Source organism: Peromyscus californicus, unplaced genomic scaffold, assembly GCF_007827085.1.
Source record: "Peromyscus californicus insignis strain IS unplaced genomic scaffold, ASM782708v3 Scaffold_5__1_contigs__length_169319896, whole genome shotgun sequence".
In the NCBI taxonomy this organism is placed as follows: Eukaryota; Metazoa; Chordata; class Mammalia; order Rodentia; family Cricetidae; genus Peromyscus; species Peromyscus californicus.
This window is the reverse complement of record NW_026294573.1, coordinates 35,925,247-35,952,326: the sequence shown is the minus strand read 5'-3', so window position 1 is coordinate 35,952,326 and position 27,080 is coordinate 35,925,247. Positions and strand designations below refer to the sequence as shown.

Genomic DNA, 27,080 nt, shown 5'->3' with positions numbered 1-27,080 from the left:
CAAATGTTGATTTCAGAGTGGCATGTGTCAACTGTATCCATGTTCCTGTAAATGTCAATTCCTTCCACTGTAGTGCTTCCCCCTAAGAATACTGTAGGAAACTGCCATGGAAGGCCTGAAATTAGCCCACTGAAACCTATTCTAGGCCAAGGAAGTAGTTAGTGTGCAGGGGACTGTGGGGAGCACAAGTAATCAGAACTAATGACGGGCAAAGTAGACTGAAAACACAGTAAAGAAGACGACAAACACAGTGAGAGGCACTGGAGGGTAGAACAGGCCCGAGTCTTCCCTAGTCCATAAGGTAGCCTGCCTGAGCTCTCTCTTGAAAGCCCTAGGCCTAGAACTTCCTAGAGCGTGGTTTTAGACTCCCTAAGCTTGTTCCAGTGCTGTTGTGCCAGGAGCAGTACTCTGTGCAGACTGAGTGCTTGCACGTCTTGAAAGGAGCAGGAGAGCTGGAGTCAGGGCAGGGGACCAGCCAGAGGTTAAAGGCAACAGCTGTGTCCTTGTCCACTTATATGAAGCAGCGGCTGGACTATATTCCAGACCCTGAGTACCAGGAGGATGTCTCTCTTCAGAGCCTCCAGGGGGCATTGTAGGCCATACAAACACAGTCCAGGCATAGGGTCAAGAGAGCCACAGGCCGGGTAGAAACTGCACTAGGATGTGTGGGGTATCTTGGAGACAGCTTGAACTGCTGGGGAGCTCGTTGTTTCCCTAGCCAAAAAGAAATCAGGCCATTAGCAAAGATACTGGCCAAAGTACCCTGGAAGCCTCCTATCTGGTGCTCAGCCTCCTTCCCTACCCTATTCCCTGATACTCTGTATAGTAAGGATCTCTGTCCAGGTCTTGGTAGCAGCTCTAGCGCTTTCCACACAAGTGAGCACTGTGCCATGGGATGGACACTGGAGAGGTACTTATCTTATTGTTTGCCTAGACAGGCACTGGGAGGTACAGGTGATAGGATTCCAGGGCATTTCCAGCACCGGAGAGGTGTGTGTTACACTTTCCACAAGGTGTCTGCGGCAGTCAGTGCTTCCGGTGGGTTCAGAGGGAGAACTGGCAGTAGAGCTAGTCGGTAGGTGGGCTGTAAAAGCTAGGAGCTAAAGAGCTGGAGAGATGGCTCAGCGCTTAAGAGCACTGCTGCTCTTCCAGAAGATTCGGTTTTGGTTCCCAGCACCGACTTGGTAGCTCACAGTCTTCTGTAACTCTATTCCTAGGGTATCTGACATACATGCAAGCAAAACACCCATACCCGTAAAAAATATAAATTACTGGGACTGAAGAAATGTTTTGTTAGTTAAGAGTACTAACTGCTGGGGAGATGGCTCAGTGGTTGAGAGCACTAGCTGTTCTTCCAGAGAACCTGGGTTCAGTTCCTAGCACCCACATGGTGGCTCACAACCTTCTATAACTCCAGTCCCAGGGCATCCTATGCTCCCTTCTGGCCTCCTCAGGCATTACATGCATGTGGCGCATATACATATATGCAGGCCAAACACTCAGACACATAAAATAATACATTCATCTTTTTAATAAAAAGAAAGGAAATGGGAAATACTCTGCGTGTAGTTCCTTTCAAGCCTTCAAGCAATGGTTTGGCTCTAGGGATTTGAGGTTTGCTTTCCATGGGAGGACTAGCAGCCTGGCCTGAGGGGTATCCCAGTGCACCCGCCTACATTCTGGTTCTGTTTGGGAACTCTCCCTAGCAGCATGTCTGGGAACAGTTCCAGCTGTGCTGCCAGACCCAGACGCAGGTGACGGCCTTTCGTCTGTACTGTAGGGAAACCAAGAGGAAATTAAATGTCATCTGCCCCCTGCACAGCAGGTTGCTGCCAGATCAGACACTGTTGATCAGAGTTGTGCAGAGGGCACCCGAGGGAAGGCTTCTGCTGCATCCATGTCCTCTGAGCTGTGGCGACTCCCAGGTGATGACCTGGCTCAGTCCCACAGCTTTCTCTTCCTGGCTGGGTTCACCCTGGCCTGGAGCCCAGCCTAGTGCTATATGGCAGCTGTGGACTATGCCGTGCCAAAGGGCCATGTACACCAGTGGGAAGGAGTGAGAAGGGCAGGGTCTGGCAGAAGAAGATACACAGGAGACAGCAAATATACCTGAAGTCAAGTCATGGATCTGTTGCTTAGGATCTTGGGAAAGTCTCTGGAAGGTAAGCATCTCTCTGTCTCCTGGACAGAGAGAATTAGCTGCCTATGGAACAGGTGTAGAGTCTTCTCATCCCATCTTCCTCAGGTCCAGAAGGATGGTGTGTAACATGTTCCTTGGGCCTCCTTGTGGAGTTAGCTACAGTTGCTGTGAAGCGGGGTGGGCAGGAAGTTGGCCAGGCTGCCTCTTGCTGCCTGGGGCCCTTCCTTTCCTTGTCCTTCCAGTGGAGCAGCCCAAGGCCTCTGAGATAAGCCTGGGTGATGGTGGGACGGCAGGGGGTGAGACATGCCAGAGGTCACCCATCTAATGGGGCTTAGCTGGCTCCCTCCAGCCTCCCAGTTGTATGTCCCTTCCTATTTTAGAGGACATCAGGATTTGCCCCAGTCTCTCCTCCTCTTGAAGTCCTGGGTGGTCCATAGTTCTCAGTTCCTCAATAACATATATTAGCAAGGCCTTGGGAAAAGATGTTTTAGTACTGACAGAGTTCTCCCAAGGAAACTCCCCACCCGTCACCTCACCCCCAGCCCCCAGCTGAAGCATGGCTGCTGGTGGTGAAATTCATTAGTGTTCTCTGACAGCAGTGGCGACAGAGGCGCTCACTGTCTGCTCCCCACTTCCTTGCTCTCTCGCTGCTGCTTCACGCACACTGATATTTAAATCTGATGGGCTGCTTATAGACTTCTTGTACCATGACAAGTTTGGGGAGGGGGTTGGGGAGCACGAGGCAGACAAGGAGCCAGCTGTCATGCTGGTATTTCAAAGAGTACTCTCTCCTGACCCTTAGCAGGCCCTAGCAAGTATGTCGTCTTTTCTGAAGCCTGTGGTTGGAATTGTAACCTGCAGATATCCCAGAGGATGGGAGCAAGTGTGCAGGCAAAGTGGGCCAGTAAGTCAGCAGTGCATCCTCCCAGGGCTGTGGGCTGGCAGAGGCCAGTGGAGGGGCAGTGCGCATGCTTGTTGAACAGGGACTTGAAGCTGATTCTCTGTCAAATGCTGCAGGGTATTGCCCTCCATCACCAGGAACAAGGAGGTCCTTCCTCAGCAGTTACTTCGAGACTACTGTGTTTCTGCTGTACCTGTCTTCCAGATGGACCTGGAAGCCTCTGAATATAGGAACCTGGTTTGAGTAGCTCCTGAGTTGAGCATCCTGGGTCTCATCAGTGCTCATAAAACTGTGGTGGTTTTTGTGTCTGGAGTGAACCCTTGGCTTTTCTACCTGTTATTTGTGTGCTTTGCTTTTAGACATGAAAGAGGAGTCCCTGGCTTCCTCCTTTATCCATAACTCCTCCCTTCAGTCCATTTTTTGAAGCTACGGAGTGATTCTGAAACTTTCCCTTTGCCATTTACCCCCAGATCACTTTTCTAGTATCTTTCCTCACCTCGCCTCATCTGGCCCAGAAGCATCTCTAAATTGCAAGTTTGATGTCTGCTGACCTTCTATCCAAAACTCTCCTCTGAGCCCCTGGTTTCAAAGTCTGTCTCCCTTGACTGGCTCCTTTAATTCTCATAGAGTAGGAGGTAATAGAGGTGATGTCCTTGCTCAAGGACAATGGCCACTTGATCAAGTTGCCAATTAGTGCAACAGAGCCCTAGAGCAGGATTGGGGTGGGGTATGGTGGTATGGTGCACTGCCTGCCCATCAAGGGCCTCTCCAGCTCCAGGTCTCTCCATGGTGGAGGTCACTGAAGAACAGGCCAGGCTCCTCTCTTGCCTCCTCAAGTCTAGTCAATGTCAGCAGTGCAGCCATTCCCGATGCAATAGACCGGGCTCTCTGTCAGAGAGGGGTTACTCTAAGACGTACTACACATCTTCCATTGTAGGCTGGACCAAGAAGGTTTTTTGGGGGGTGGGAATGGATTCTTTTGTTGTTGTTTGGTTTGTTTGTTTGTTTTTCAAGACAAGATTTCTCTGTGTAGCCCTGGCTGTCCTGGAACTTGCTCTGTAGATTAGGTTGACCTTGAACTCAGAGATCTACCTGCCTCTGCCTCCCAAGTGCTGGGGGATTAAAGGTGTGCTCATAAGTCTGTTCTTGAGCTGTCAAGGACCACTTCTGATGTGATCAGCACCTGTAATCCTACAGTTCCCACTCTTTGTGCATCCAGCACTCTCCTGCAACCTGTCCTATAGGCATCTAGCCCTCAGTTTCTGGCTAGCGTGCCTTTCCCTTACTCCCTGTTCTTGCTGATTCCTAGCCCTGAGTGCTAGACCTGGTTGGGGCCGGCCAGTTTTGTCTTTTGACATGGCATGTCACGCAAGTGAGATGGAGAATAACTAGCTTTGGTAAGTAGGAGGCTTGAACATTAATTTTTTATACATCAACAGTGGCCAAGTGAGTGAATTCAATTATGAGTCTGCTTTTTCTCCACTCTCCTCCCTACGATGTGGTGGTTCAGAGTTGAGACAAGGAACCTGTTGAAATGAGAAACCCCTATTTCCTAGCTTGACCCCCTTACTAATTCAGGTTAAATTGCTGTGCTATTGCAGTGGTGACACATTGTGTCTGCCTCTGTTTGTATAAGAGGATGCAGTGGGGGAGGAAGGACCAATTTGTGCAGAGATAAAAGGTGTCACAGGCAGATAACTAACGTCCCAGCCTCATGCCTGCTCTCATTGTTGCTCAATTTGCTCCGTCTGGAAGCCCAGCCTTCCCTCTTTCTTCCTTCCCTCCCCTTGGTCATATTTTACCTCTATGCCACAGTGTAATGATGCCCTGCGTAGTGGGGGAGGAGATAGGCACCTCTGGCTGACAGCTCTTCCTGATAACCAAATTCTAGCCCATCCATCACTAGCCACTCTCCTCAACTTGAGGAAAAGTGATCGTGAAAGGCGGGGCTGTTCATCACTCGAGCTCTGTTTATCTCCTGTGCGTGGGGAATGGAAGCAGGAGAGACAAAGAGCCACGTCCCCAGCTAAGGTTGGTGTGGCTGGCATGCGCTGGCTGCAGACTTAGGTCATGTAGACTGTGGCACTCTGACTAGGTGGTACACTAGACAGGGCTCCAGGGGTGTGGTGTCCTTCCTGGAGCTCAGCCTCTTCACTAACAGAGTAGTGTAGAAAATTGTGGCGGCTCTGAAATGTAGGACAGCTGGTGACAACACTCTGAGTGTTTGTATCGGAATGGGCAAATGAGGAAGCTGCATGTACCTCCGAGGTGCCCCTTTGCAGGGTCTTTGCTCTGGCTTCTCTTGACCCACTCCTTTCCAAAGCTGGGCTTCTGTGTCTTCATGGTCCACTGATGACTTCGAGACATTCCTTGTCTACATGTCACAGGAACACAGTGGTTTCTACAGATGAGTGATGTGTACACATTTCAGTGCTATTGGCCATTAGGACTGACAATCCAAGTCATTCTGAGATCCAGGTGCCATGGCCTTTCCCATGAAACAGAAAGGAGTAGATGATGACTCCAGCCGGCTGGTCCCTCCTCTATAAGGTCTTGAGTCTGCTCTCAAGGTGGGTTTATTGGTTAAAATTTGAAAAGAGCAAAACCTTTAAGGAATAATGTCCACAACCTCTTCCAGCACAGGTGCCTGCTCTCTGGCTGGACCTGCCTTTTGGTATCTGCCTGCCAGTCTGTCTGTCAAACCTCTGTGGTCTCCTCAACTCAAACCTAGAGGCACTCTCCCAAGCTCCGTTCACCAAATCTTCAAAGCTGAGTTCCTGCTTACAATGGTTCTACCTTGGTCATACCCATTAGCAAAGGGTGGGGTGTGGGGGCTCCCTTAATGAGCTACTCCCCTGCTTTGGCTGGCGCCAAGCTAGCCACACCTGTTTGCTATCAAGGCTGTCTGGGCCAAGCTGAACAGCTCAGTTGCAGGTGGTAGGCCTGAATGAGGGCTGGGGTGGGGAAGGTGGGGCTCCCTTTGCTTTGTGGTCTGTGGGGAGAGACATTTTCTCATGGTCCTACCCTCCTGTATTCTCTTCTTTCTAAGCAAAAGCTCTCGTTTTGTTGTTTAAAAGTACCAGTAGGAAACTTAAGAAGTACCCCATCTTCTCTAATTTCCCCAGTTAGGGAACTTCTGGGGAAGTTAGAGAAGAGAAGAGCCTGGCAAGCATCTGATGATAGGGAGGGTTTGAAGTTCTGTTCTGGTGACTTGAAGTGCCAGTGTGATAAGAGTAAGACCACATGGTAAATGCCAAGGTAGAGGCCCTTTCTGGCTCTAGGCCCACAGCATTTGAAGAGTGATCATGTACCTTGCTTTAGAGCCCACAGGCAGGACTGGTGTGCACATGTGGGGGGTGGAGGGTGTCCTTAAAAGGGGCCCCTTGTATTCATGAAACTGAAGGAAGTTTTGATTTGGTGGGGAAAAAAATCCCATTCCTTTTTATGGCCTGGACATAATTGGGTCTTTTCTATTGGCCATCAGTGATGTCATTCCGACCCCTCATAAAGAAGGGGAAATCACACCTGTGGACTCGGTGCATAAAATTTCATTGGGCAACAGTAATAAGCATGACCAGATGATGTTTGGGCAGTTGGGGAGCTTTGTGCCCAGTGAATCCAGCTGCATGGAGACCTGGGCACCATAAACTTGCCTGCACGTTTATGCCCGCAGGCTAGTTCAGGGCCCACTGCCAGTGGCTCTTTTCCTTGGGATCTGTATCTGGTAGAAACTCAGTATTTGGACCTTTTGTGCCAGGAGCCTTTGCCCTTTTCTTTGCCAGATTAGTGGATCCATGTATCTACTGATAGCCACTAACCTTGGGCTCCTAAGAATGTTGAATAAACATGTGGCCTTGAGCAGTAACTACCATCCTACCCACCTCTACAAGGCTCCAAGCTTTGCCTTCTCAGGGATGAGTCAAGGTCTCTAGGAAAATATGTGCAGTTGACACCCATGTATTTAGAAGCCTCAGAGTCCATTTCTAGTTCTGTTCTTGGCTTGTTGCATGATTGAGCAAATCCTTTTTCTTCGATGAATCTGTTTCCTCGTTTGTGTAGGGGATGGTGACCACTCTAACCTGCTTTGTGTTCTCTATGCTGGAGTAGGATTGAATGATAAAGATGTTTAGCTATCTTCCCATGAGATACCTGGAAGTTCAAGTTCCAGCTCTTGGTTGTATCTTTCATGAAGTTGAGTCTGAGCCCTGCTATATTTGTACTGCTTATGCTGGGAGTCACAGGGCTAGAATAGTCAGAGGAGCACTAGCAACCCTACTCCTCTCCTTGGATCTGCAAATTTCATGCATGGAGCTCCTGAATAAGATTGATATTCCCCCTTCATACCTCAAACAGATATAGAGTACAGAGAGGCACTCAGGATTACTGTTGGGCTGTGGTGCTTTGAATGTAATTGGCCCCCATAATCTCATAAGGGGTGGTACTGTTAGGAGGTGTGGCTTTGTTGGAGTGGGTATGGCCTTGTTGGAGGAAGTGTGTCACTGTGGGGTCGGGCTTTGAGGTTTCCTATGCTTGGAATACCACCCAGTGTTTCAGTCGACTTCCTGTTGCCTGAAAGATGTAGGACTCTTCAGCTACTCATGTAGTACCATGTCTGCCTGGACACCACCATGCGCCCCACCTTGATGATAATAGACTGAACAAACCTCTGAAACTGCAAGTGAGCCCCCACAATTAAATGTTTTCCTTTATAAGAGTTGTCATGGTCATGGTGTTTCTTCACAGCAATAAAAACCATAATGAAGACGTGAGCTATGTTCAGTATGAATGACTGTTTAGACAATCTTTCTTTCCAGTCTGTTCTCACTGTGGCTCCTATGGAAGAGGAGCAGGCGGGATCCCACTGGTCTGGACCCTTCCTAACTGGAGGTGATGTCTATAGCTGTCATGTACCATTGAAATCCCACAGAAAAGGGAATCCCTTGTTCTCCAGAGCTAGCCAGAACCAACAGGACTCATGACATCATCTAAAGTCATTAGAAGGTGGCTGAGGTTGGCTACAGGAAAATAAGACAGGAGCTGCTTCCCTTTTCTGATTAGGCCCCTGTGTTCCTCCTGCTTCAGTGGCCTCTTCACACCCAGACCTCAGTGTGATTTTTCTGAAACAGTGAGCTTAGCGATCACTATGCAAAGGGTAAGGAACATCAAAGAAAAAGAAGGAAATGATATGATTCAAACGGTCCAATTACAGTTTGCTTTTCAGGAGATTCCATTCCAGCTGCTCAGGCTACCTCTCACCCTTAGAAGCCTTGTTTGATGGCATCATGTCCTTGGTCCTTGGCCCTATTTGGGCACACCACCTCTGGATACCCCTTCACCAGCCAGAAATTCTCCTCCAGAAAGCTAGTTATAGGTAACGTTACTGTGCCACCTGTGTTTGAAAGGAACCCGCTTCTCAAGAAAGACAACCAGGTGTGGTGACGCAGCCTTTAATCCCGGCACTCAGGAAGCAGAAGCAGGCAGATCTCTGTGAGTTCGAGGCCAGCCTGGGCTACAGAGAGAATTCCAGGACAGCCAGAGCTATGTAGAGAGACCCTGTCACAAAAGAAAAGAAAAACATGATGCATTTTGTAAAAGTGAATCTTAGTTTACTTCCTGAAACTCAGAGGTCAGATTGCTGTTAGCATCTGTCAGATATTTGAAGGGTGATGAAGGGACAGCTGGATTTCCCTTCAGCTTTCTGAGGTGAACCTGTCATTTCAACTGGGTTCTCACAGCCCAAGTTCCTAAGAACAGGAGTCTGTATTTGAGTTCTCCGTTCCCTTGTCTCTAAGAACAGGAGTCTGTACTGGGTTCTCCGTTCCCTTGTCTCTAAGAACAGGAGTCTGTACTGGGTTCTCCGTTCCTTTGTCTCTAAGAACAGGAGTCTGTACTGGGCTCTCCGTTCCCTTGTCTCTAAGAACAGGAGTCTGTACCTGGCTCTCCGTTCCCTTGTCTCTAAGAACAGGAGTCTGTACCTGGCTCTCCATTCCCTTGTCTCTAAGAACAGGAGTCTGTACTGGGTTCTCCGTTCCCTTGTCTCTAAGAACAGGAGTCTGTACTGGGCTCTCTGTTCCCTTGTCTCTAAGAACAGGAGTCTGTACCGGGCTCTCCGTTCCCTTGTCTCTAAGAACAGGAGTCTGTACCGGGTTCTCCATTCCCTTGTCTCTAAGAACAGGAGTCTGTACTGGGCTCTCCATTCCCTTGTCTCTAAGAACAGGAGTCTGTACCTGGCTCTCTGTTCCCTTGTCTCTAAGAACAGGAGTCTGTACTGGGTTCTCCGTTCCCTTGTCTCTAAGAACAGGAGTCTGTACCGGGCTCTCCGTTCCCTTGTCTCTAAGAACAGGAGTCTGTACCGGGCTCTCCGTTCCCTTGTCTCTAAGAACAGGAGTCTGTACTGGGCTCTCCGTTCCCTTGTCTCTAAGAACAGGAGTCTGTACTGGGCTCTCCGTTCCCTTGTCTCTAAGAACAGGAGTCTGTACCTGGCTCTCCATTCCCTTGTGTCTAAGAACAGGAGTCTGTACTGGGCTCTCCGTTCCCTTGTCTCTAAGAACAGGAGTCTGTACTGGGCTCTCCGTTCCCTTGTCTCTAAGAACAGGAGTCTGTACCGGGCTCTCCGTTCCCTTGTCTCTAAGAACAGGAGTCTGTACCGGGTTCTCCATTCCCTTGTCTCTAAGAACAGGAGTCTGTACTGGGCTCTCCGTTCCCTTGTCTCTAAGAACAGGAGTCTGTACCTGGCTCTCTGTTCCCTTGTCTCTAAGAACAGGAGTCTGTACTGGGTTCTCCGTTCCCTTGTCTCTAAGAACAGGAGTCTGTACCGGGTTCTCCGTTCCCTTGTCTCTAAGAACAGGAGTCTGTACTGGGTTCTCCGTTCCCTTGTCTCTAAGAACAGGAGTCTGTACCTGGCTCTCTGTTCCCTTGTCTCTAAGAACAGGAGTCTGTACTGGGTTCTCCGTTCCCTTGTCTCTAACAACAGGAGTCTGCACTGGGTTCTCCGTTCCCTTGTCTCTAAGAACAGGAGTCTGTACTGGGTTCTCCGTTCCCTTGTCTCTAAGAACAGGAGTCTGTACTGGGTTCTCCGTTCCCTTGTCTCTAAGAACAGGAGTCTGTACTGGGTTCTCTGTTCCCTTGTCTCTAAGAACAGGAGTCTGTACTGGGTTCTCTGTTCTCTTGTCTCTAAGAACAGGAGTCTGTACCTGGCTCTCCGTTCCCTTGTCTCTAAGTGGCTCGCTCTCTGCCATTCCTTACCTGACCTGCTGATGTTAACATGCCACTCAGCAAGATCACTTGGGAACCTCCATATTATGAGAACCCAGTACAGACTCCTGTTCTTAGAGACAAGGGAATGGAGAAGGTTTTCTCACCTCTCATCTTGTTTGGCCACTCTAACATTTGACACTAATAACTTGATTTTAAGTTTAAAAAAATCAGCTCTAGGCTAGACGTGGTGGCGCACATCTTTAGTCCCAGCACTTGAGAGACAGAGGCAGGTGGATCTCTGTGAGTTTGAAGCCAGCCTGGTTTACAAAGTGAATTCCAGGGCAGCCTGAGCTGTTACACAGAGAAACCCTATCTCAAAAAGACAAAATAAACAAAAATATCAGCTCAATGTATTACAGAAAAGGGATGCATGCTTCTAGAATTTAGCCTAACTGCAAGTAATAGGAAGTAGGGTCAGAAGTGCATATGTGACCTCAATTACTGATGTCATGAAAAGGGGCGATGCGTTGAGGTAGTCTTGACTCGTGAAGCGTTGTCTTCTTAGGAACCATGCAGGGATTCAAGGCCTATGGCCTGGAGAAGGGTAGTAGGTGGGAAGCTTTCTAAGCCCTCCGATCTTAGGAAGAAGATGTGAATGTTTTGTTCTCTGTACTTTCTCTTTTCATTTCTTTTCTTTTGAGACAGGGTCTCTCCATTGTATAGCCTTGGCTGTCCTAGAACTCACTGTGTAGGTCAGACTGGCATTGAACTCAGAGACCCACTTGCCTCTCTGCCTGCCAAGTGCTGGGATTAAAGGCGTGTCCCACCATGTCAGACTTAATGTTTTCTATAATTTCTGAAGACTCATTTTCCCTTCTTGGGCCCTGTGTTAGTCAGTTTTCTGTTACTGACCAGTTTTTAAAGTCTTTACTTGCTGCTCCTCTGGAGGACTGTGAATGTAGATCGGTTGGTAGAATACTTGTCTAGCATGCCTGACACCCTGGGTTCGACCCCAACACTGCCAAAAAGTGTAGTGGCACAGGTTTCTAATTCCAGTGTTTGGGAATTGGAGTCAAGGGGGCTGCATGAGACCCTGTTTCCAAAAACAAAACAAACACATACCAGGAGCTGAGTGTGGTGGCACGTGCCTTTAATTCCAGCACTGAGCAGAAGCAGGGAGATCTCTGAGTTTGAAGCTAGCCTGGTCTACATAGTGAGTTCCAGGCCAACCAGGGCTATAGAGTGAGCTCCTGTCTCAAGCAATTCATCAAACAGGGGCTAGAGATATGTCTCAGCGGTTAAGAGCACTTGTTGCTCTTGCAGAGGACCCAGGTTCAGTTCCCAGCATCCATATAGCAGCTCACAATCATCTGTAGCTCTAGTTCCAGGGGATCTGAATCCTCTTCTGACCTCTGAGGGCGCCAGGCACATGATGCACAGGTATATATCCGAGCAAAACACTCATGAATATAAAATAAAAAATAAATCTAAAGCAAACACCCCTAGGGCAAGCAAGGAGACCACAACAGACAACAGTACTTACCTCACGGGATCACTTTGAGAGAAAATGCAAGTAAGGACCTTAACATGTTAAAAATAGAATTTAACAAATTAGGAAGTAGTAGTAGCTGATGTTATTCTATGTAATATCTCTTGAAACTCATATTTGGTTCTGAGGAATGGCTCTGAGCCCAGTATCTATGGTGCTGGAGGTGGGATATCTTCCTCAGCTGGGGACCTGCTGATGTTTTGACCCTGTGCTCTCTGTTCTGTAAACTTGGTCTTTTTTTTTTTTTTTTAAACTTGGTAGCTTAAGACTCCAAACTTGGGACGTGTGTTTCCAACTTGTTCTCTCTCCTCTTTTTTGTAGGCTTCCAGGCCAGTGCCATTATTTAGGCTTGCCAGTGGCGGATTACTTCAAGCAGTGGATTAATCTGAAAAAGGTACCACCTGAGCTCCACCTAGGACCTTTGGTTCTCCTGTACTTCAGACATGCCCCCCATCACACCCCAGCTCTTGTCTTTCCTTTTGTTTTATTTTCTCAGTATCCCTTCTTTTTCTTCCCTGGGTAATATGCACTGAAATGTTGATATTTCTGGGAATGGGGAGCTGCTTGAAGGTCAGACCACTGGGTGGAGTCTGATTGGTGTCTTCCAAACATACATAGAAGTCCCAGTTAAAGGGATTTTTTTTTTCCCCGAATCTCTGGGCTGAGCTGTGCTGTCACTAGGAGAAACATGGTCCTCGTTGATCTTTTTCCTATGCTCATGAGTGTGGTCCCTGTGCCTCTAGTTTGGAAGAGGGTTTGCCTAAACTGGCTTGCTCTCACCTCACCCTAGCTGAGCCTTGTTCATGTAGGAGAGGACAATGGAAGCCAGGCCCCTTGGGACATGAAGGAATATCTTGGCACTAATAGAGCATTGTAGACCTAGGAGAGTTTGCATGGGGGTGTGGGCCTCAGAAGTACCCTGTATAGCTAGGCTAGTTCCCTGATAAAGAATGCGTCACCCGGAAAACTAGCCTTCCCTAGCACCTGCTGTGCTTCTTAGGTTAGCAGAAGAAATGATGTAGGAATGGGCTTTTGGTGTCTTGCTCTAGAGGAATTATTGCTCTAGTGGCCCAGGCCACCAGAAGAATGATGCCCACATGTCATGCTACTAGAGAAAAATAGCCCTGGAGCAGGCTCAGGATCTATTTGATGTAACTAGTCAGCTTAGTGATTCTCAGGAATCTTGAAGAAGGGAAGACACCAGGGTCAAGATGGAAGTTCCCTGTAGGCTTAGGGAAAAGACTGTTGCAAGATGCATTAGATACAGTGAAGATTAGGGTCTTAGACTGGGTAACCAAGGAAGAGGGGTTTGCCAGGAGGGACTGCCTTGTAGGCAGAAAGAGCAGCCTTCTTTTGGTGTATGTGGCCAGGGTTAGACATGGACATGGAAGAACAGTAGGGGAACTAGTTCTGTGAGTCTTTGCTCCACACCAGGGTGGCTGTGGACTTGGTCCCATGCTTTGTGTTCCTTTCCCTCATGTGCATCCTTTGCACTCTTTTTTGTTCTCTGCTCCCCACCCCCACCCCACCCCCACCTCCTGATGATCACTCACATAGCTGAGTCTCTGACACTACTTCTCATCTTTGACTGAGGAGCCTAGGCTGTCCTACCGTTGAGCCTTAGTCTGGCTGTCTCCCTTCATGAAACACACCGCTGGCCTCTTGTCATCAGGCATCTTCCCTTTCCTTGAAGATGCAGTTCAGATATCACTTCTGCTGAGCTTCTCTTGCTGTGAGGCTCCCTGGACTTGGGATATCAGTGAACTCAGTTAGAAATAAGTCCATGCTTGTTTACTTCCAGGTGTGTCCATCTGGAGCACAGAGACAGAGTCTGGTTCTTTCCTGTGTCCTCAGTGGCTGGGCTGGGGGTCAGCTAGACTCAGAGTGTGTATGCTTGCTGTCCACATCTTTAAGAACTAGCTTCATAGCGACAGACCCTCTTGGGTGGAGCTAGGCATGCCTGTGTAGATAGACATGCTGTCCAGGAAACAGTGTGCCAGCTGTCAAAGCTCATCTGAGGCTGCTTGCCAGCCTCAGCAAATGCAATGTGAAGGCCCGGCCAGGCGAGGCAGGCACTGACCATGAACAATTACTCTGTGAAGTTCACTAGACTTTTTGGTGTGGGATAGCTCTCTGCCTTTAGGTTCCTAGGCAGAAGGGCAGGAGAGTAGCTGACCCATATGGTAATTAACACCAGGGTCACCTTGGTGCTTCAGGCTATCTTGAGCCTCCTCAGTCAGTTCTCCACTGGACTGCCAAGATGTGGAAGAAAAGAATGGCTATAAAGGGAAACTGAGGACTCTTCCCAGTTGACCTTCGTTTTCTTCCTGTGAGGTAATCCAAGCAGGCTTGGGAAAAACAAGGGGTCTGATCCCTTCCTCTCCGGCTCCCATCTGTATTGTGTTTCAGGTGTGTGAGTATGTGAGTCACTAGACATGAACTCAGCTTCTGGATTTCCTAAGGCCTCTACCCTGAGAAGAAATGAAATACTATCTTTTCAGCTCTCCTCTCCTTCAGAAACTGGGGGCTGCCTCAGAAAAGAGTAACTTTTCAACAGCCATGTCTGGACATCTACCTCCACCTACTTCCCCTGTAGCAGAGCGACAAAAGCCACTGTTGGCTGACATTTGGGATGTTGTTGAATGATCTTAGGTTTTTATTGAGCTGTCAACTTAAAGAAGACTTGAAGCTCTGCTTCCAGCTGTTTCCAGGAGATTAGAGATGTTACTAAGGGATAGGAGAACATACGTGTGTGTGTGTGTGTATGTGTGTTCACATAAACATAGTCTTCTGTAGAAATACGTGGAAGTATGTATAGACATAGATCCATAAAGCACAAAGACATAGACAGCTCATCTATAAGCACACATGGACCGCCTTCCTGTGTCAGGTACTGTGTTAAGTTCTGGGACTATAACAGAAAAGGTGAGGGTTGAACAAATCACTTCACTTCTGTTCAGTGACATGTTAGAACAGTTGAGAGTTGTGGATCATAGAATAAAGAACTAGATTTATTGAGGTAGAGTCTGAGAATAGTTTCCTGAGGAAGGATATCTAAATTACAGTCTGAAGGAGGAATTGGCCAATCTTAGGAAACAGCGTATGGTGAAGCCCTGATGTGAGAAGCCTGGCATCATTATAAAAGCCAAGAAGACAGAATTTTTGCCTTTTGTTTGTTTGTTTGTTTTTCGAGACAGGGTTTCTCTGTGTGGTTTTGGTGCCTGTCCTAGATCTCACTCGGTAGACCAGGCTGGCCTCAAACTCACAGAGATCCGCCTGCCTCTGCCTCCCGAGTGCTGGGATTAAAGGCTTGCGCCGCCACCGCGCCCGGCGAATTTTTGCCTCTTGTTCATTGTTCTACCCCATCACCGTACAGAGAAACTTAATTCCATTTACCGAATGAGTGACTGCCAAGCGTACGAGATGTGAGAAGAGAAAAGGGGCGTGAGGTGAAGCTGGAAGGCGAGGCCAGAGCTTACGGACCATGTTGTGACTTTGGCCCTTATCTTTAGGATGAAGAGGAGCTACTAAAAGGGTATTAAAAGAAAAATTCCACTCATTTGCTTTTTTGTTTTGTGTTGAGACAGAGCCTCATGCTGTAGCTTAAGTGGCCTTGAACTTTGGACATTCCTCCTGCCTTAGTAGTCACAGCGTTGGAATTATAGGCATGAGCCACCATGCTCCTCTCATTTGAGTTTTAAAAAAGATTCTGTGGCTGCTGTATAGAGAACTGTAAGAGATCAGCTACTGGTTTTTCTAAACAGGGTTGGATTTGGTGTTTGTAGGTGGGGCATTTAAATCATTGTTTAGGTAACATTGCTGAACTTGTGGCATCTCAGGCCTGTTTATTGAATATCAGTTTTGATCCTCTTCTAATGATTGTACAACCAAATATGTGCATATGCAGACACACAGGTCTTCAGTAGCTCGTGGAGGGTGGCTGGGAAAGCACTGTTGCTGGCTGAGAGCTGTAAGATAAGACCATCGCCATAGTCCAGGTGGAGCATGGTGGTTACTTGGTGTATATGGCTCGCTGTGGAAGGTAGAGAATTGGGATGGGCTGGAGAATGTTGAATGGTGTAGTCAATTCTGTTAGGATACAAACATACAGGTTCTTCAAAATGCCCATACTAGCTGGATGTGGCCGTCCAGGCCTGTAATCCCAGCACTTGGAAGGCTGAGACAAGAGAATTGCCTTTAATGTAAGGCCAGCCTGAGCTGCAGAGTTAACGACTAATCTTGCAGAGGATTAGTCTCAGAAACCAAACAACAGGACCTCTTACACGAAGTGGGGTGGTGCAGTAGAGATGACCCAGGGAGTGCAGGACACAGGAACTCCATCGTAGCATAGCAAAGAAGAATAGACATCTACTGAGGCTGATAGTCTCAGAGTTAAATGATGAAGGAATATATAAATACCGTAATAAGTAGAGCACTTTACTTTAGATAAAAACAATCTAAAGTTTGCGTGTAGAAATGGATAGAAGGGCCGTAGTTGGTGTGTTATTGTGATGGGGGTTGGGGGAAGGGGGCTGTCTGAAATCAAATAGGAAATTGTAAGCAGAAAGATGTGGCTGTAACATACATGATGAGCTTAGTGGCTGTTAGGTGTTGTAGATGTGTATGCGTGCATTTTATATGATCTGACAGTTCTCTGTTCAACCAAGTTCAGCCTCTTTTATCTCCTCTGTCTTTGTAAGTCAGAATCCCACTATTTAGCCCAGGCTGGCATAGCACTTGGAATGAATTCCCTTGTCTCCACCTCCCAAGGACTGGGATTAGAGGTATACACTGCCGTATCTGGCACATCTAGTATATCATCTGGAAAAAAATGACAGTATGCTAAGTCATCCTTTAATACATCAGTTACATTGGGACAGATTTGTTCTTTGAAAGTGTTATGGCAGTACCAACTGTGTAACAGACAGGAAATGGTGATTGGTTGTTAGAGTTAGGGGTCAAAGAAGCGATCATTATGGCCCTAGAGTTTGTGAGTGAGCACCTAGGTAACTTAGAATGAATTTTCTCTGCTATTAGAAGGAGAAGCTTAAGATTTAAAAAAAAAAAAAAAAAACAACCTTGGTGTATGGCTATTAATTTAGATGTCTTTGAGCAATTCTGTGACTCTGTTGAAGAGGTAGTTGAATGTAAGTCTAGGGCTAAATAAAGGATGATCTCTGATTAGGAGGTCCTGATTCAAACAAGTTATTGACATACGAATGACAAGTGAAATCATGCAAGTACATGGTATTGCCAAAGAAGAGTATATAGGGTGAGAAAAAGAAAGCCCAGAGCAGAACGCTGAGATACCTCATTAGATAGATAGAAAATGAAGAGTCAGAAGGAAGGAATGGTCTCTAAGAGAGATAGTTACTGTTTAGTGGTTTTCTATTATATTCTAGACCCATTGTTTGCTGTTTTCTGCTGCTTTGACAGAATACTACAGACTTGGTAAGTTATAAACAGTAGAAGTTTATTTCACGGTTCTGGTGGAGGCTGGGATAGGTGATCTCCAGAGGCATCATCTGGTAAGAACCTTCTTGCTGCATTGTGGGACAACGTCACATGACAGGAAAGTACAGGAGACAGAGAGGACAGGGTAGTCCAGCTCCACTCTTAACCCAGTGTCTTCTTGCAGGAGTGGCATTGATCCATTCATGTGGGCGGTTCCCATGCCCTAATGGTCTCTTAAAGGCCCCACCTCTTGGTACTGTTTGAGTAGCGATTGAATTTTAACATGAAGTTTGGGGAGAACAGACATTCAGTCATTAGCATGTGTGCTGACTGTTAAAGTCTCCACTGGCACATACGGCAGTAGATCACTTGGAATATATCAAGTATGATTGATAGATAATTCTTTTTGGTTTTTCAGGACAGGGTTTCTCTGTGTAGCTTTAGAGCCTGTCCTGGAACTCACTCTGTAGACCAGGCTGGCCTCGAACTCACAGAGATCCGCCTGGCCCTGCCTCCCAAGTGTTTGGATTAAAGATGTGTACCACCACTGCCCAGCAATTGAGAGATAATTCTTAATTTGTATTAAGCTTGAATCAATTTGAATTAAAAATTTCCTTGAGAAACTTCTGAGTATGTTTAAACCACTTGAGTTAGAGATGCTACATTTTAAACTGTTAGTTGTACAAAATCTAAAACATTGTTTCTGATAAAGCTTTTGCTTCCTAGCTGAGATGTGATACAACTATTAATTTACCCATCAGACTTGGTCTGAAAAAAAGCCAAATTATCTCATAATTTTTATACTGCTATCATGTTGAAAATGATATTTGGATCTATTAATTAAATAGATAATTTCATGTTTTATTTAAAACAATTTTAAATCTTTATCATCATCATTTTTTATGTGTTTGGGTGTTTTGCCTTCATGTATGTGTGTCTACCACGTGTGTGCAGTATCCACAAAGGCCAGAAGAAGGCCTCAGATCCCCTGGAACTGGAGTTACAGATAGTTGTGAGCCACCCTGGGGCTGCTGAGAATCAAACCTGGGTCCTCTGAAAGAGCAGCCAGTGTTCTTAACCACTGAGCTGCAACATCTCCAGCTCCAACATGTTTTACCTTTCAGTGTGACCACTATAAAACTTCAACTCTTGTATATTTGCATTGTGTTTGTACTGAACAGCCCTGGGCCAGATACTTGGCTGCTGTGCTACATCGTCTAATCCTCACAACCCTCCTGAGCATAGAGTGATAATGCTTTCACACCAGTATGCGGCAGAACTAGAGGTGAAGTTTGTTCTACCCAAGTCTTCATGACACAGAGACAGAGGGGCCTTGAGGGTGGTGTTCCAGAGGCTGAGATAGCTGTTTACAGCCCAGAGAGAGAGTCATAATACCAGGGTGATCAGGTGGACCCTACTGACCTTGGTGAGAGCTTGTGAGTACAAAATAAGGATGGGGATAAACCAAGTGATTTGGGCATAAGTAAGAAAACAAGAAGGTAAGAGAAAATTTCATGTTTTCAGAGCTGGATTCTGAGGCAAAGAACAGGCAAGAGATGTGATATGGCCATTCAGGGCTGAGGTGGGTTTGAGGTGGGCGTTATTTGAAGAAGGCCAGCCAGGCTTAAGGTGCAGGGAGAAGAGGGAATCATCAGGGATACCTCTGAGAAGGGGAGAGAATATGGACTACCCTTCCCTACTTCATCGTGACAGGAGAAAACGAAAAGATGGGTGCAGATCCATGTCAAACAGGCTTGCTGATTTGTTGATGACAAGCTGAGGGAGTTTTCTTCTGACTCAGTTCACTTTCTATTGCTGATGAAGACCATAACTGTGGTGGTTTGACTAAGAATGACCCCCAAAGGCTCATGTATTTGAATACATCAGAAAGTGGCACTATTTGAGAAGCATTAGGAGGTGTGGCCTTATTGGAGGAAGTATGTCACTAGGGTGGTCTTTGAGGTTTCAAAAGCCCAAGACAGGCCCGGTGTCAGTCTCAGTCTCTCTCTCTCTCTCTCTCTCTCTCTCTCTCTCTCTCTCTCTCTCTCTCTCTCTCTCTCTCTCTCTCTCTCTCTGAGCCTACAGATCAGGATGTAGGTTTTAGCTACTTATCTAGTACCACACTTGCCTGCCATCATGCTCCCTACCATAATGATGATGCACTAAACCTCTGAAACTATAAACAAGCCCCAATTAAGAACTTTCTTTTAGCCAGGCGGTGGTGGTGCATGCCTTGAATCCCAGCACTCGGGAGGCAGAGCCAGGCTCTGTGAGTTCGAGGCCAGTCTGGTCTACAGAACGAGTTCCAGGAAAGGCTCCAAAACTACACAGAGAAACCCTGTCTCAAAAAACCAAAAAAGAAACAAACAAACAAACTTTTTTTTTTGGAAGAGTTGCCTTGGTTATAGTGTCTCTTCCCTGCAATAGAACAGTGACTAAGACAATGATCAGAAGCAACCTGGGGGAGGAGAGAGTTTATTTGGCTCCCATATCCTGAGTGACGACAGTCCATTGAGGGAAACCAAGGCAGGAATCTACAGGCAGGAACTGAAGCAGGGGCCTTGAAGGAACATGGCTTACAGACATGTTCTCCCTGGCTTGTTCCATCAGCTTTCTTATACACTTCAGGACCACCTGCCCAGGGATGGTACTGCTGCTAGTGGTCTGGGCCCTCCATATCAATCTTTAATCAAGAAAACGCTCCAGAGACTTGCCTACAGGCTAACCATATGGAGGCATTTTCTCAAGTCAGATTCCTTTTTCCTAGATAACATCAGAGTTTGTGTCAAGTTGAGAAAAACCAACCAGTACAACTTGTCAACTTGATACACAAACACATTACTTATTAAACCATGATCTTTCCTTTCTTGTTCACCCCCTCATATTAATATCAATATCATAATAGAAAGTCTTTTAAAAGTTCCACTCTAAAATTTTAAACACTTTAAAAGTTCAGTCATTTTAAAATATTTACAGTTTCTTTAAAAGTCCAAAGTCTCTTTTAACTGTGGGATCCTATAAAATATAAAGTTAGTTACACCTTTCTTATCCCAAGAAGGAAAAACCAGGGCACAGTCACAATAAAAGCAAAACCAAACTCCAGTAGTGTAATAACTCTGTATCCAGGATTCGTGGTCTTCTGGGCTCTGGGGGCCTTGGCAGTGCCACATCTGTCTGTCTCTGGCATCCATCCCTACAGCCTGGTAGCCTCAGGCTGGCTCGATGGCACACCTGTCCTTGTTCACCCACAGCTCTGGCATCTCAGATGTGCTGGGCTCTTTAGTGCAGGTGAGGCTCTCCCTTCACCAGTGACCTCTCTTCAGGGACTCCAACCTTGCCACGTAGTACCAGGTCTCAGCTGTTTTTCATGACCCCTTCAGTTCTTCAGCTCCCATGCCACCAAAACATGTAGGAGACTCTTAATAAATATGACCAAGTTCGCCTGCCAGCTTTAGCCCCTCTGGCCACAGTTTCTGTGTGCTAACCCTGGGGAAATACTCCCAGAAGATTTCACCTCAGTGATGCTTATCTCTTCTTAACTACAGCTGGCTCTTTAGCCCCTGATGATCAGAACTACATATTCTCAGTTCAAAATATCACGTGAACAGGGCTGGTAAGATGGCCCAGTGGGTTAAGGCACTTCTGGCCAAGCCTGACTATCCGAGTTTGATTCCCAGGACCCACACGATAAAGGAAAGAACTAATGCTATGTGTTGTCCTCTGGCTGCCCCAAATGCACACATGTGCACAACACAAATAAGTGAATAAATATAATTTAAGAAAATAATTTTTAAAGTGTCACATAAACAGCCCCAATAAAGTTTTTTGAACTCTTAGTTTCTGTCTGAAACAAGCTAAGCCTCTGCGTCAGTGCTGTTGTCAACATCTTCCAGGCTCCCACAGAACATGTCAGTGAGCTCTGAATACTCAAAGGCTTTTCCAGCCCAAAGTTCCAAAATCCTTCTACAGTCCTCCCCCAAACAGCATGGTCTGGTCTATCACAGCAGTATCCCATGTTCCTGGTGCCAGTTTCTGCCCTAGTTTGCTTTCTCTGGCTTTGATGCTGACCATGACCAAAAGCAACTTGGGAGAGGAAGGTGTTTATTTGGCTGACATATCCAAGTCCCACAGTCCATTGAGTGAAGCCAAGGCAGGCACTGAAGCAGAGATCGTGGAGGAACAATGCTTGTTCATTTGTTTGCATGCCTTGCTTAGTCTGGTTCTCAGACACTTCAGAACCACCTGCCCAGGGACAGCACTTCCCACAGTGGGCCGAGCCCTCCCATGTCAGTCTTTAATCAAGAAAATATCCCACAGACTTGCTTAAAGGCCAACCTCATGGAAACATTTTCTCAATTAAGATTCCTGCTTCTCCATAATGTCTAGGTTTGTGTCAAGCTGACAAAAAAAAAAAAAAAAAAAAAAAAAGGCACACTGTCTGATAGCTTGATGGCTTTTGCTTTTCCCTGTGTGACAAGTAGGTAAACCATTTGCTGACAACTACTAGGGAGCTCTAGGAGGGCTCACAGAAAGTAGGAGAGGACTACTGTCCCCGTGGGAGGCGTTAGGAGCTGACTTGAGGACAGTAGGAGTTCTAGACAGGACATCGCATAGCAGAGCCGCTCTGTTCAGAGGTCTGACCCTTAGCAGCACTCAGCAGCTGGCTGTGGGTGTGAAGAAGGGAGCCTTAGGATTGTCTGGGGTGGAGATGTGACAAAAAGATACTGTCAAGACAGCAGCTGACAGTATAGACTGTGGGATCTAAGACAGATGTTGAAAAGAGGAAGGATCTGATGACTAGGGACAAAGCAGGTAAGTCCTGCTGAAATGAGGAGCAGTGGGTACAGCTGAGTGTGCCAGATGGCAGGGCAAGAGATTATCGTTGAACAGTGCCATGTCTAACCATGTAGAGTGGCTGGTGCTGGTAATCTTATCTCTCTGGATGCTGAGGCAGGAGGATTGCTGCAAGTTCCAGGCTATTCTGGGCTATAGAGTGAGACTCTATCTCAGAAAAATAAAAAGGACTAGGGAGGTGGCTCAGTCGATAAAGTGCTTGCCACACCGTGTGAAGATCCCTCGCACCAAGGTAAAAAGCCAAGTATGGCACTGGGTGTCTGTAATTCCAGTGCTAGGAAGGTCAAGGCAAGGAGGATCAGGAGTTGAAGATCATCCTTGACCCCTTGAATCCATAGCAAGTTTCAGGCTGGCCTAGGCCAAATTAGACTGACATTTTTTAAAAAGTAGGATGTTTGAATTAATGATTTTTTTTTTTTTTTTTTTTTTTTTTTTTTTTTTTTTTTTTTTTTTTTTGGTTTTTCGAGACAGGGTTTCTCTGAGTAGCTTTGCGCCTTTCCTGGAACTCACTTGGTAGCCCAGGCTGGCCTCGAACTCACAGAGATCCGCCTGCCTCTGCCTCCCGAGTGCTGGGATTAAAGGCGTGCGCCACCACTGCCCGGCTTTTTAATAAATTTTCTTTTTTTTGGTTTTTTCAAGACAGGGTTTCTCTGTGTAGCTTTGCGCCTTTCCTGGAACTCACTTGGTAGTCCAGGCTGGCCTCGAACTCACAGAGATCCGCCTGCCTCTGCCTCCCAAGTGCTGGGATTAAAGGCGTGCGCCACCACCGCCCTGAATTAATGATTTAAGAAATGGGATATTGGCAATTTCTAAAGTACAGCCACAGAAGTGTTGGCTAAGACTAGATAGGAAAAAAATTGTCCTAAATAAGGAATTATGAAACAGAAAGATTGGTTGAGACACGTCAGGAAAGATGTGTGTGGATGAATACAGAAAATGGGTTTTACTCAATGCATGGGACATAGGTACAAATGAATCTATAAATGCATGCTACACATATATAAACCTTCATGTATATGCAGACCAAGCTGTGCAACTGTGTGTACACATAACTGTCAGGAGTTCCCTCTCATGCCAGTCTGCCTGGGTGGGCTTTGTGGGAAAATAAGCAGGCAGCCTTAGGAGGATTCTGAGTTGGGTAAGCAGGCTGGCTCTCCAGTCCTGCCCGGCAGTTGGGGGGTAGGGGCACTTAGAATTGAGCAGTCAGATAAAAGGAGGGTGTAAAGACTGTATGTAGCTCTGCTTTCCCATTGCCACCTGTACTCCATGCCCTGCTATGTTTTCTGTGTGCTCTGAAAGGGGGAGCTTGGGGCCAGATAGCCAAGGGAGAGTAGAGAGGAAGAGGAGAGAGCTTTTGGGGATCTCTCCAAGAACCATTCTCTCTCCCTAACCTCTGGGAGGGAATAGCAGGGGAAACAGCAGAAGGGAGCATTGGAGTCTGCAATTGAGTGGGACTTTTCCTGACCTTGGAGCATTCAGAGTCCCAATCAGTGCAGTAATAAATTAAGGGCTTATGGAGGAATAAATTCTTGGCCTTAATGAAGTTCTTTGCTGGGGGCCATCGGCAGGTCAGCAGGTCTTGGTGATGCAGATCTGAGGCTTCAGTGAGTGCTGAGCCAGCTGGGAAGCCAGTAGGCAGGAGTGCTCTAGAAGTCTGCTCATCAGGTTGCTGTTCTGGACCATTTTTAGAAGAGTGACTGAGTGGCACTGGCCCCGTAGCCCTTTGAGTAGGACTGATGAGAAGCTAATTTGGACACAACAAGAACAAACCTCCAGTGAAAATGAAGAGATGTGACTATCTGGAAGGTCTGCAGTGCTCTGAGAAGGCAGCTTGCCTGGTAGGAGACTCTTGAGCTCTGTGGGCAGAACCAGGCGAGGATTGTGCACCATCCAGGTCTTCGGCACCATCCAGAAGCAGTTCACTGTCCACGGGCAGTGTGCAGTCTGGGTTGGATGCCCAAGACCTCTCACCGTTTTTGAGGAGCAGGCTCACTAAGCACAGGGTGCAGGACACATAGCCCCAGGTAGTAATAAGGGCATGATGTGCCCAGGTGTCTATCAGGCCAGAAGCTGGCCTGTGAAGAGTGGCTAGGGCCTGCTGTGGATGCCCCTGGGCTGGTTCAAGCAGGGGGTTGCCTTCCTGCAGGTGCAAACTAGAACCCAGGCCTTGGGACTCGAGTTTGTGAGTTCTTTCCTCTCAGTCTACTTTGCACTGTGTGTGCCTCGGGGAAAGCTCTTGAAGTCTAGTCCAGAAGTAGAGGAGGGACAGCAGTGTGTTTAATGTCAGCTGCCAGAGCCACAGGGAATGTCTCCTTTCTTCTTGCCTCCCTGCCCCCATGCTGTAGGGCTCAGCCTGGGCTTTTCCTTTAAATATGTCTTACAGCTGTCTGAACTCTGAAATTTCTTTCACTCCTTCCCTCGCCTTGTTAACATGTGTTGCCTTTGGGGTAATCAGGGAAAAAATATTATGTCCTTTTACAATTACCGGGTTTTGGAATATTAAACTGTCTCGCTGCATCGGCACTGTTATTTTGATTGGTATTCTAACCTTTGACTAGCCCATAAAGCGCGCCGCTCCTGAAGCCAATATTGCGGGACTGAAATTTAATTCCGAAATGATTCCAGATAATAGGGAGACAGATAATATATGCATGAAGGATATTATGTTTGGACTAACTGCAGCAGGGCCAGGGCTGGGGAGCTGAATAATAGCCCAGAGTGAGTTATAATCTGTGGGACAGAAATGCCTTACTGTCAGGGCCAGGAGAGGAACTCTTAAATCAAAGGCACAGGAAACTGTGATCGCAAGGTGCTTGTTCTGACAGGAAGAGCACTGGAGCCAAGAGGGTAGGTACTGAGGCTTTGCCCAGTCTTTCTCTCGGGCTCTATAGCAAGGTCCTGGATGATATAGCTCATTGCAATATCCTGATGTCCATACTTCTTTCCTTCCCATAACATAGCAAACTTCTTGCTGCTTTTTAAATATACCTAATTGTTCCACCTCTCTGTTTCTTATGCTACTCCCTTATGTTTTATTTTCTCCTTTTTGTGTTTGTAGAAAACTCCTGTTCATCCTTCAAAACCCTTTTATGTGAGTCCCTGTATCTCTCTCTCTCTCTCTCTCTCTCTCTCTCTCTCTCTCTCTCTCTCTCTCTCACACACACACACACACACACACACACACACACACACACACACACCCTCTAATAGAAAAGAATCTGTCACCTCTTCCCCTTAGAACTTTGTACTAAGTGTATCATATGCTTGCACGTTTTCCTACTAGCCCATGAGGTCCTTAAGGTCTGTATGTAGCCATCTCTTTTCAATACTCAGCCCTTGACCCTAACAGTAGGCACTGGTGAGTATTAACTGAATCCACACTGAGTCGGGCTGCTATAGACAGGTGTCTGTCGGATTTTTGCCAAGCAAATGGGCTTAGAGAAATTAAGCATCTTCCTCCAGGCAAACAGCCAGGAAGAGGCAATCCTGAGTCGAGTGTGTATCTTAGACAAGTGGTCAGGGAGGGCTTAGTGGGAAAGTAGAAAGGCAGTCATTCACCCCCATCCTCCCTGAGCCCCATACTGGGGTCCTTTTTGCCTTAGGCTCTGGTTTTGAGCATTCATGGAACTTGAGACATTGAGGGAACTGTGCTTTATGTTGCTATAGTTGACCTTTGGACAGTTATTCCAAGCAAAAGACACTTCTCTACTACGAGTTCGTAGCAGGTGTCAGGACAGTGGCTGGGGAGGGACACTTCAGTGTGCTGTGGAGAACTGTTAGGCAGGCAGAATAGACAGGATCTCAGTGATGTCTGAAAACATTGCAAACCTTGGTTTGCCTGCAGGCCTTGGGCCACAGTGCTTATGGAATGTGTGGTAGAGATGTCCACCATGCAGACAAAACCGAGAGGACCTGGGCTGTCTCTGTGAGACTTCTCCTTCATTTGGTGCATATGCTGCATCTTAGGGGTGTAGGGGTGTAGCTCATAAGCCAGAGACCATTATGTTAGAAAGAGCTTTGGGGCCTGATGTGCCGGGCCGGGCTGGGCTCTGTAATGTCACTGCCAACCAGCCTTGTATGCTGGAGCCGGTCCCTCCCTGAACCAATAGAAAGTGGCTGGCTCAGAATCCTGCTTCTCTACTTTTTAGTTGTGGAGTTTTAGGAAAATCACTTAACTTGGTTGTGCCTCAGTATCCTCTCTAAAATGAGAAACGTAGTATCCTAGTCTTAGAGTTGACCAAGGATGAGGCAGGAGCACACTTGTGTTGCCTCCATACTTGGCACACTCAGAAGAGATGAGCAGGCTCCAAGGAGGGGAGAGAGAGGTCAAGGAGACGAGAGCCTCGGTATGCAGTGGGAGTCTGCCTGCAGGCACTGGGGAGAAGAGCTCCCCAGCAGGCTCATGCTGGGGAAGATGGGCTCAGCACCGCCCTTGCACTCTCTCACCCTCAGAGTGCATGGAGGAGCAGTCTGCTGTCCCAGGCCTGGCTGTCCAGTGGACCAGAGTCACATTCAGCTTAGGTACTTGCTAAAACTCTGTCACCTTCCTATAGACAGGAACCTTCCCTGAACCTTGGTTTCCTGAACCTTGGTTTTCTTATTCACAGAGTGGAGATAATGAATAATTAACAAAGCCAGATGTGGCTCTAAATGCTTAGTTTGAGCCCCTTGGGTCCCCAGCTGCCCTACAGAGGAAGGAGGAAGTAGAAGCACCAGCGCTCATATGCCTTCCCCAGGTCAGCAACAGGGAGTGATGGAGCGGGCACTGGAATGCAGGCCATGTGCTCCGGAGTCCTTGCTCTTAAACAGCTTTGCTGCCTCCAGAGCAAAGGCAGGAGGAAGAGTTTTTATTGGTGATTAGGTAGTGGGACAGTAGGACATGAGGACGACCTGGCTGCGACATGCGTCACCCCATTGATGGCCAGGGTTGATTCGGCTGATCTGGCTGCCTAGGTGGGTGTCCCCTTCCTCCCTTACCACTCCAT

General features: G+C 47.2%; 1 protein-coding gene across 4 annotated transcripts in view; it reads left to right on the top strand.

The window, feature by feature from the left end:
* Eri3 (ERI1 exoribonuclease family member 3) overlaps positions 1-27,080 on the top strand; it is a 134,644-nt gene that overhangs the window by 56,114 nt on the left and 51,450 nt on the right. For all 4 annotated transcript variants that reach the window (XM_052718189.1, XM_052718188.1, XM_052718187.1 and 1 more), the window contains one exon: positions 12,109-12,181. In XM_052718189.1, the coding sequence (XP_052574149.1) occupies positions 12,109-12,181 (73 nt within the window). The remainder of the gene's footprint in view (positions 1-12,108; positions 12,182-27,080) is intronic.